Source organism: Vespa velutina, chromosome 8, assembly GCF_912470025.1.
Source record: "Vespa velutina chromosome 8, iVesVel2.1, whole genome shotgun sequence".
Classification (NCBI taxonomy): Eukaryota; Metazoa; Arthropoda; class Insecta; order Hymenoptera; family Vespidae; genus Vespa; species Vespa velutina.
The window spans coordinates 569,133-579,822 of NC_062195.1; the positions used below are offsets into that span (position 1 = coordinate 569,133).

At 31.0% G+C, this 10,690-nt stretch overlaps 2 protein-coding genes across 4 annotated transcripts; one reads left to right on the forward strand and one right to left on the reverse strand.

Annotated features, from left to right (window-relative positions):
- The first annotated feature begins 1,559 nt into the window (after positions 1–1,559).
- On the forward strand, positions 1,560–10,359 carry LOC124951040 (gustatory receptor for sugar taste 64f-like). Of its 3 annotated transcripts, none has more exons than XM_047498762.1 (11): positions 1,560–2,754; positions 4,231–4,672; positions 4,757–4,999; positions 5,066–5,300; positions 5,444–5,579; positions 5,661–5,857; positions 5,945–6,036; positions 6,096–6,316; positions 6,422–6,590; positions 6,882–6,971; positions 7,115–10,359. In XM_047498762.1, exons 2-11 carry the CDS (start codon positions 4,643–4,645, stop codon positions 7,178–7,180), a joined length of 1,479 nt encoding a protein of 492 aa, XP_047354718.1. In that variant the 5' UTR covers positions 1,560–2,754; positions 4,231–4,642; the 3' UTR covers positions 7,181–10,359. The 3 variants fall into 3 exon arrangements, with proteins under 3 accessions (XP_047354718.1, XP_047354717.1, XP_047354716.1); XM_047498761.1 differs by having other exon boundaries at positions 4,231–4,386; positions 4,511–4,672; positions 5,661–6,036; XM_047498760.1 differs by having other exon boundaries at positions 5,661–6,036.
- Positions 4,044–9,824, reverse strand: LOC124951041 (gustatory receptor 5a for trehalose-like). Its single transcript, XM_047498763.1, has 11 exons — positions 9,552–9,824; positions 9,311–9,458; positions 9,110–9,225; positions 8,835–9,032; positions 8,604–8,713; positions 8,306–8,476; positions 8,089–8,243; positions 7,833–7,995; positions 7,633–7,722; positions 7,440–7,532; positions 4,044–6,577 (listed from the first exon to the last, which is right to left on the reverse strand). The coding sequence occupies exons 1-11, from the start codon at positions 9,697–9,699 to the stop codon at positions 6,530–6,532; spliced, it is 1,440 nt and encodes a 479-aa protein (XP_047354719.1). The 5' UTR covers positions 9,700–9,824; the 3' UTR covers positions 4,044–6,529.
- Positions 10,360–10,690: the final 331 nt, after the last annotated feature.

Consider the following 10,690-nt stretch of genomic DNA (forward strand, 5'->3'; position numbering starts at 1 on the left):
AAATAGATTACTTGAAAAGTATTTGTTAACTGTACAGACTTCACATTTTTTTTTCTTTTTTACATTTATACGTATTTAGTTAAATTTGTGTATATAACTAAAGTTTATTTAAGTAGCCATTGACTCCTATGTTACAATGGAATGCATAGCGCGTAAAAATATGATATTCGTTAAAACAAAAGTAATATCGTGTATCCAGATCCCACCATATGGAGGTTGCTGCTTGTGGAGACCCCATTGTACTAACGATGACGCAACCAAGTGAATGTCACTGGACATTATGAAAATCGCTTGAAAATCAAAGTACCAAAATCGTACTTGATTTTTCTCCCTACTGAAAAAAGTAGATACCCCTATACTCATAGGAGACTTATAAATAATAATTAATAAGAATAATACGAAAGAAAAGTAATTCTGTAATTCTCGAAGTTAATAAAAAGCGCGTTTATGTTTATATTACACATATAAAGATCAATCAATAATCCTGAGATAAAAATTTTATAGTATTGGAATTAAATTGAATTAAAATTATTTTAAGTTTTTTGTCTTTAGTTACGAACTTTTTAACGATTGAGCAAATGTATTATTGCTTAAATATTATTTTATTGTAGTCCGTGTAAAACAATTGAAAAATTATCGAAAGTATTAATTTATAAGTTTTCACGTTTGGAAAGAGAGTGAGTGTTGGTTTGCACTCGTCGGAATAGAAAGGAAGACTGATTCAATAATGATTGAAGCCGATCAGAGGTTTGTTTTTGTTGTTGTCACACATAGCCACACAAAAAAAAATATATATATATGTAACTAACTTTTAATTATTTTAAACAGTATTAAGAATTTACTATCGTTTAAATATTAGTTGGTTATACTTCGCGGTAAAGGTCTAAAATTTTTTAAATAATTTAAAAATAATCAAAAGTATGAATTATTTAAGCTCGACTCCTGTATGAAAGGAAAGAATTTCGATGTTTACTAAGATTGAAATGCAAAATAATACTGACTTGTCAAAGTCAATCGTGCGGTCATTTTTTTTGTCGTTAACAACTTCATATTTCAAATTTACGCCTATCGGAATATCAAATTAAATTTTATTTTATATTTAGAATATATTACGAGTTATATGATCTTTTGATAAATCTACCATCGTTATAAATATTAATTTATCGTAGTACATGTACATCATATATCGTTTATATAATTATAAAATACTCGATAAAATATTAATCATTTAACCGGACAAATATAAACGTAGAAAATTGACATGTTTACTTGTTGAAATACGAAAGATATCTAACACGAGAACTGTCCAACTTTACATATTTGTTTTATTTATGGTTACTTAACTGAAACGACTTGAACTTAAACATTTTTATCTAACCAACGCGCATAGAAATGAAATAAAATTATTTAATATTAAAGAAGTATGTTTTCAACTTTATAATGTTTAAACAATTGTATCATTGTTAATTTAAACATTAATTATATTTTGTTTCTACATGTACGTTTTACATTATTATTATTATTATTATTATTATTATTATTTATATAATTGAAAATAAATTATATTATAATAATTCATAATAAATCATGAATTAAAAAAAAATATAATCATATTCTTTAAATATAATAGTAATGCATTCTTCTATAAATCTCCTTCTTTAAAATATAATTTATTAGATTTTTATTGTAATTTCAAGACATTTACTTTCGTATTTGTAAACAAAAGAAACTGCAATTATAGATCCATTTGTGTGTGTGTGTCTCAAAGATCAAACTAGATATTAAAAAAGTTTACGTGTACGTAAGAGAATATGACGGTAAACTTGTAGAAATTTCCGAAATGAAAATGAAGTGAAGCGGAACAATTAATTAGATCGCTCCTACTAATTATATAAGTTCTTTACAGAGAATTTAATTTTATCGATAATGGTAAAAGGTGTACATAGAAAAATTCATTAATTTTCTAAATTGCTTAAGAAACTATACGCTTCTTCATATGATTCATAATATTCCATCCTAATTGTTTATAAGCTAGTTAGACATTTCTGAATATTTTATTATCGCACATCTACACGCTCTTTGCATTTAAATATTAGTCATGCAAGAACTGTGTTCAACGATCATTCTCAATGCACAGGATATAATTAGGAGGAATATATCAATATTTTGAACGATTCCTATTTTTCATATCAATATTAATAATAATAACGATAATAAATATTTTTTTCATTAAAAAGGAAAATTGAAGAAATTAAATAAAAATTATCAATTTGATTTTATTACATTAAATATCGCTCGACAATGTTGGACATTTCTTTATACATACGATGTCAAATAAATTCTAAATAATAGATTAAAGGAGAAAAGAGAAACATTGAAATTATTCATTTGATTTTATTATTAAATAATATCGATATATTGTGTTATTCGTTTCTTTACGCGTATCTAACAGATAACAGATAGTATATTATTGTAAAACCAAATGTAGGTTTTTTTTTTTTTTTTTTTTTTTTTTTTTTTTTTTTTTTTCCTTTTTACTCGCGAGAAGTAGTGGAGATAGTTATTTGCTCGGACGTACGCACATAGCGCAGACTCGAAGGCTCGTTTATTCCTAATTCTAGTTGGCTTTCATTCGTTATTCCACGTTGTTACAGCAACATTCGTAGTCGTGTTCTTCGCTCTTGTTCCATCACTTTGCATCTCTGACCTGTTGCGTGACAGACGAAATTTATGAAATAACAAAAACATAATTTTGTAAGTAAACGGACGATTGTTAAAAATAAAAGAAATTTTCTTTTTTTCCTCTCGTTTTTTCTTTCGTTTTATCATTTAATGCTTATAACATTTTATAAATGAATAAAAAGAAAATATGCGCCTAAACAAAGTGATTGATAAAAAACACGAAGTTCGCGATTAATATCGTGAAGATAAAAGAGATCATAGCGAGAAGATATAAACGTAGAGCCTGTTGTTTTTAATTATTGTTCGTGACTGATATATGTAGATAGAACTAAAGTTACGATAGTAACGAATACGTCTACGGTTGTTATGAATGAATAAAATTAATAATAAAAAGTTTTTTATTAATAAGGAAAAATACGCATAATATTTATTAAATATTTATTGATGTAACAAGCGAATTTATGACCGTTGAAATCGACCGATATCGATTCATGCTATCGATTGTACATACTTATTACATCGTTGTGGAATTCTTGAGAAAAACATTTGATTTCTATCGTATTTTATATATGTATGTATATGTAATATTTTTTCCCAAATGATTCACAGTTAAGCGATAATTTTGCATATAAATTTGCACTTCTGCACACGTCCTTGTTCCTATAAATGTACATAAATTAAACGATAAAATTATAGTAGAATGTCAACAAGCTAGCTCTATGGCTATGCTAAAGTACTGCATTGCGGAATCGATAGTTCCGATGACGATCAAAGATGAATAATATTTATATCTAAACGATGATCGCGGTGCCGTGTGCCCTTATTGCATCTTCTTCACGGAATGTTATTATTTACCTAACAGATGTTTTCTATGTGTTTCTCGCTATAATCGTCGAAGGAATATATGATCATATATGTATATAAATCATTAATCACAAAACCATATAATATACTACCCTTAGAAAGGGTGGATCTCAATTTCACGTATGTGCGTGCTACGACAATGATAGAGTTTACATGTCAATTTAAATACATAGATTAATATCTATATATATATATATATATCTTTTTTTTTCTGGGGTTTATATCGGACTTGATCGAACGATAAACTTTAGCATCAATCAAATATCTTATCTTCGAATATTTAGAAATGATATAAAAAATACATTAATTCTAACTAAAAATAATAAATAAGTAATAGCCTTATAAGGTTACCTGATAATTATTTGATATCGATTGAACGAGTATAAAATATTATTTCCTTTTATCGGCTTGACTATCGTTTGCGTACATTGTAGTATTTCCATAAAAAAAAAAAAAAGAACATTACTTATACGTGTGATAAAATTTGGTAGTAAGTCGATAACGTTATTTGTATTAATCGTATGTAGGGTCCTTCGTTACATCGCACTACGATTAAACGTAAAATCGCTATTAAAATTACACGCTTAAACTACGATTGTTGTAATATCATTATAACGTTACATTTTAACGATAATCTCCTTCATATCTTTTTATCGATTGTATCGGCGAACGAAATGAACGAAGAATGAAATAATGCTTGAGAAACACAAGAAGAAAACTCGTGAAAAATGATCGTACGAAAGACGAAGACACGATCATTACATTTAGTATACTCGATAAATTATATCCTACGTATATCCTGCTTGTTCTCGGTACTTTCGATAAGAAATATTATCATGGGTAAAGAAATATTATCATAGTTATGACGAGACATTACGAGAGATAAACGCTCGTATATATTTTGACTGATTAAATGCATGCCGCTTTTGTATGGTGATGTTAAAGGATATAACATTTCTTTCAGTATATAAGATAGCCCATAAAAACGGATCCTCATTCGTACGTACAGGATACTTAATGATATATACGCAATTGTACGATCGCATTGTTACATCTACACACACATATATATATATGTATATATACCTACGAATGTATGGATACTCGCATACCTGTAGATAGGCAGGTAAGAATATACAATACTTACATGAATATACATAAAATATATTATAATCGTTAATAATATATCTCTACGTTGTTTCTTAACAAGGTAATGGTTGGTTTTATACGTTTCTACGTGGAGTCTGATGACACCATGCTAAAAAGGAGGAATATCCTTCATGGAAATTCCGGTAGGACGAATTTCAAAATTTGGTCGGTATTGGGAAATCGAAAAAAGGGAAAGATAAACGGTAGAATAAGATCTAATCAAGAAAATACATTTCCGTTAAGAACTCGACAATTTCTTCATAACGAGAACGTTAACACGTTACATCCTATAAATAATGACGAGGTAAGACTTGCTTAAAAATCGTTGTTACTTTTTCCCCCTTTATTTCCGATGTTAATTTTTTTTCAGGATTCGGAGGAGAGCTTTCATCGGGCGATCAGCCCGATCTTATGGTGGGCACAATTCTTCGGCTTGCTCCCGTTATCCGGAATATCTGCGAATTTACCGTCGAGATTAATATTCAAGAAAATCTCTTTTCGAACCGCTTACGCCATCATAGTAGCTGCTTCGATATTCGTAATGGCGATACTGTCGATCATTCACATGATAAAGACCCTCAAACCCGAATCGTTCGGTGTGCGTGGTAAGGATAATTGATCGGATAATCTTCTATCTCTTTTAACGAATAATACAAAATATATTCTAGATTATTGTCGAAACGTAGACGTTAGATAGAAGGTAACATTTTTGACTTATATAAATATGATCCGTCGACGTATTCAATAGGTGGAATAGCTGCGGCAACAGCCGGGGCAATATTCTATGGAAATGGTTTATGTGGAACGATCATGTTCCTTTGGTTATCGCCACGTTGGGTGATCCTTCAAAACGATTGGAAGGCAATGGAACAATTCATAGATAGGTTAATTAAAATATTATTTAACAGCTAACTTATTTCTATTTAACGAATTCTCTCTCTTTGTTGTCTTAATATCATTTTCAGCAACAAATATCAACGACCACGGCTTCGTTGGAAATTCATAATAATAAGTAGCATCATACTTTTTTTCGCTCTCTTCGAACATATTGTAAGCGTAATTAACAACAGTACTAACTTTGAATGGGGAACATCGAATTCAACCTTTACCAATTTTTTACACATTTACACCGTCAACTCTCATAACTTTATTTTGGAAAACGGTACGTTCATTTATACTTTCTTACTCGGATCAATGAGAGCACCTTTCAATGTTATTAAATTAATCCTGTTCAATGATCGTTTTACAGTCGATTATAACTTCGCCATTGGTCTTTACGTATTTATAGTGAGCAAGATAGCGACTTTCGTATGGAACTTCACAGATTTATTCGTCGTGTTGGTATGTTACCGTGAAAAATAAAAACGAATTATAAACAATCTTAACGAACGAAGTTTCAGATTTCCACTGGTCTAGCTGAAAGATACAAGACATTGAACAAGAGATTATTCGATACGGCGAAAAAGCACACGAACAATGTCGATTGGAGTGAATATAGAAACGATTACGCCATCCTAAGTTCACTGGTGAAAAAAGTGGACAATGATATATCTCCGATAATACTCCTTTCCTTCGCAAATAATCTCTACTTTATTTGTTTACAATTATTGAATGGAATATCGTAAGTTTACTACGATAACATAATACACTAGACGCATTATACGAAACTACGAATTAGATATGGACGTAAGGACGTTTAAAATCTCATTTGCTTTTTCATCCGAAGCGGACCTGAAGGCGACGATATTTTGAGTAATCTTTACTTCTTTGGTTCCTTTGCCTTCCTCATTCTTCGAACGTGTGCCGTAACTTTATTGACCGCCAGAATAAATGATCAAAGTAAAACGGTACTCCCATTGCTGTATAATTGTTCTTCGTCAACCTATAACATCGAGGTATATAATATATATTATTTATCTATTAGGGGGACCGAAAAGTAACGTCGCTTTCTTAAATTATATTCAAACGAATAAATTTTTAACAAGTTTTTTATTTTTAATCACAATCAAATATCGACATCCGTAGAAACGACATTACTTTCCGGTCCACCTAATATATTTAAATCAAAATGTTACATATAAGAAATAATTGAAACATGGAGTTGTCTAAGATTTTCGGACAATTTTTTTATTCGAAGATATATATATATATATATTTCTTTTTTTGTTTTTTTCTTTTTTTGATAGACACAAAGATTGCAGTATCAGCTTTCCACCGACGATATTTCACTAACAGGCTTACGTTTCTTTTCCATCACGAGGAACTTTATGCTAGCGGTAAGTTCTTTTTCTCTTTTTTTTTTTTTTTTTTTTTTTTATTTTTTAATATAGCCAATCCTAAATCGAATCAAACATGACGTATGTATTATGTGTCTTTATTAGTTTTATGAAAAATATTTACGAAGAATTTAATGCTTTAGCTAACTGGAGCGATCGTAACGTACGAGGTCGTGCTTCTTCAGTTCAACGTTGCTATGATAAATTGAATCAACGGTGGAAGCTACCTTCAAACATTGTCTCTCTCTCTTTCTCTCTCTCTCTTTCTCTCTATGTTTTTAGATTATTTAATGAAGATATACTACTTTGCAAAAAGGAAAATAAAAGAATATAAAAAAGGCTGATCGAAAGCAAAACTACCCCGATTGAAAATTCTTATACATAAATTATTTCAACGAATTAAGCACAATTTATATCTAAATAAGAAAAGTGTTAGAAATATTAAAGAATTGGTAATAGGATTGTCACCTCGCAAATGTTCGTGATGTTAGACTGGACCGTTTGTTGTATATTATTTATTTGTACTAATACTAGCTCGTAAGTGACGATAGTGCCCGCAATCTAAACAAATGTTCAAATCATTTTTAAATTTTTACGCGATTATAAATTTATTGAATATATTTTTGTATGTATAAAAATCTAATCGTTAGATTACACTTACCGTCAAGACGAGGCCTCTCGTAACAGAGAAAAATTTCATTCCGGTCAGGCTTATATTGTCGGTTGTGACTTGGGTCAAAAATCTCATTACCTGAAAGAAGTTTCCCAAAAAAAGAAGACAAAAAAAAAAAAGAAAAAAAAACTTTTCAAAGGAACAAAGAAAACTAAGAAGATTTGATAAAAATAAGAATATTAGCATACCTCAGTGGAATAGCTGGCACTCGAAACGCTGTAAAGTATCGGTGCTGGCAAACGGGATTCGTCATTAACGGAAGCTGCATACAAGGATACAGCCGTGGTCCTCGTGAGAAGAAATCCAAAGGAAAAACAAAAGTATATCTTCTGTATGTGACTGCGTTGCAAACTTCCCGATCAAAAAGAGAAAGAAAGATATATATATATATATATATGACAGAAAGGAGAACAAAAAATTACAAAAAATGTATATTTGATTTACTTGAAAGAGAATAGTAGCTGAATGCAAATGAAGTATAGATCGGTCGCAAACGAGAGAAAAACGATTGTTGAAATATGAGAATCGACTCGTCTGGTCAAACCAGCCAGATGATTGTAATCGTTTCTAGCCTCGGCCCACCACCAGTCCGGCATTGCCTTTAAAATGTCATAGTATTAATAGCTATGAAAAAGAAATTTGTTCCTTTTTAATTACTTGCCTTTCCTCTAACGGAATTAAGACGACTATTCAATTGTTGAAATTGATCTGCCAGAGCCATGCTTACGAGGATCAAGAAAAGATCGACAAAGTTCCATGAGAAGGTGCTTAGCAAGTTAACTATTTCCACTAATATAGCTTTCCATACACTGTAGGACATTTGCGAGAATACCTATTTCATCGCGGTAAACACAATTATTGCATTTTAAACGAGCTTCGTCTGAAGCGTACCAACGAAAGATATAAAAAGATTATATCTCGTTGAACATGCGAAAGAATGTGCAGATTGTATACTTTACCTGTGTGTATTGTGATTCAAAATATTCTGCGATAACGTCGGAATCACTTCGATATTTTGCACATGTCATTGCATAAAAGAAACCCTTAAGTATAGATAATGAATGTTCGACTGTAATCATTTTGAAAAGAACATTAAAATTATTTTAATCCAAACTTGAACTAAAAACTGCACCCTAGTTATTATATAAATATGAATGATTCAAATGTTTCGATAAGAAAAATATACTTACCCAATGCGAGAATCATCACGATGGCGGTAGTTAATTTAAATCTACCGGCAAGACTTATTCGAGAAATTCTCCGATGTCTAAACATGAACTCTCGTTCGACTTTTTCCCACGTTAACGCCAAGCAAGGCCATAATTTGGCGAGTTTTAGAAATAGGAGAGACGCGATGAGAGAGGTGCCATAAAAAACTAAACCAGTTGCTATTGCAACGATACGTAAGTATAAAGATTATAGAATTTAACGGGATTTGTATTACTTTTGAAATTAAATTACTTACTCATCTTCATGGAATTTATACCCGTAGTGAATTGTAAGACATTTAATACGGTCATAACAGTAGTGCTTAAAAAGAATACGATGGTGTACAATAATTTTGGGCTATACCAGGTGAATCTGAAAGTATATATGTACATAAAGCTCGTGAAATAATTCTACGTTTATCTCGTTATGATATTTAATCGATGATTTTTCAACTTGCTTTAAATAAGATGCATCCGGACTGTTGACACCGGAAACTGGAAGTATCGAAAAGCAATTCGCCAACAAGATGATCGGTCTGATCGACGCGTGAAAACTATCGGTAGCCGGATTAAAATTGTTCACCAAAGATACGTTCGTTTCGGATACTGAAAATGAAAAGTTTCCACGAATTGGATCTCTCTCTGTTATACTTTCATATTTTTGCAATCCCCATAGAGAACAAAAATTTATCGACTTACCTTCTGGATTTTCTACGTCGGTCTTCAATGTATCGAATCTACTTAATTGTAGATTGCTTTTAGGAGATCTGGAAACATTATTACGCGTCACAAATATTCTCCTAAAACGTTGGCAAATTGTCCATTTTGATTTCGAGACTCGATTCATATTTTCAATCGATTTACATCACGTTCCTTTCATATCTTAAATGGTATCGTAAAATAACGAACACTTACAAAAACTTAAGACAAGGATTTTATCACCGCGATATAAACGGTGTGCGCGGAACAGAATCGCATGGCGAACAGAAGACGGAATTCTCTCCTCGGAGCTTTATTGGGCCAAGAGAAAACAGGTGGTGGGTGTTTTATAAACAATGGAAACTCGATAAACCTCTGTGGCTTCGATTGAGAACTTGAATAGAGACCTTGTGAAATGATTCGTCGCGAGGTAGAAAAAAGATCAGGGTGGAATGCCACCCCCTCTGAAGCAGACGAATCCTATTTATTTCGAAATTTTCAATTTATTTATATCAAAGGTATCTATCTGTATTAAAGGTATAACATAGACATATTTATTTCCATTATTTTCATATCGACTTGTCTAATTAGCATGAACGTTTCATCCATTCCGTCAATAAATACGCGTTAGAGCCAAAGAATGCAGATACATTCATTTTCCCTCTTCATTAAGTTAATTGTCATATGCAATCATATTAAATTCGATCAATAAATCGGTGTTCGTCGATATTAATTTTTCCAATAGTATTTTAACTAATATACATATGTACGTGTAAATACGCTATTACATTTAATAAGTGTATACAGTTTAACGTTAAATAATAATAAAAAGAAATTATAGTAAAGAAAAATATGTTTGGACTTACTTGACATGAATCGTGACGGGTCGATGTAATTTTGCATCGGTCCAAAAAGTTGTTCGCATCTTGTTGGCTTATTTTATCTCTTTTTTTAGATTGCACTTTATACCATTGTAATTAATATCATATAATCATTGTAATTTTATTGACACTTACATGATCTAAGATGTTCGATAGTAATGTATAAGAGGAATTGGAAAGCGAAAAATTATTTGGAAGGGAAGAAAGACGCGCGGACTGCTTACGCCACTCGAAAGGGCCGAAATAATCGTTCTGTTG

Bases quoted from the DNA above. Each gene is read 5' to 3' on its own strand.
- LOC124951040 (XM_047498760.1), top strand. From the start codon at position 4,643: ATGGATACTCGCATACCTGTAGATAGGCAG. The intron at 6,317-6,421 runs GTAAGTTTACTA...TTTCATCCGAAG, and splicing joins CAATTATTGAATGGAATATC to CGGACCTGAAGGCGACGATA. The intron at 6,972-7,114 runs GTAAGTTCTTTT...TTAATGCTTTAG, and splicing joins CGAGGAACTTTATGCTAGCG to CTAACTGGAGCGATCGTAAC.
- LOC124951041 (XM_047498763.1), bottom strand. From the start codon at position 9,699: ATGAATCGAGTCTCGAAATCAAAATGGACAATTTGCCAACGTTTTAGG. The intron at 9,226-9,310 runs GCAAGTTGAAAA...ATATACTTTCAG, and splicing joins CCGGATGCATCTTATTTAAA to ATTCACCTGGTATAGCCCAA. The intron at 6,578-7,439 runs GTGACAATCCTA...TCGATGTTATAG, and splicing joins ACATCACGAACATTTGCGAG to GTTGACGAAGAACAATTATA.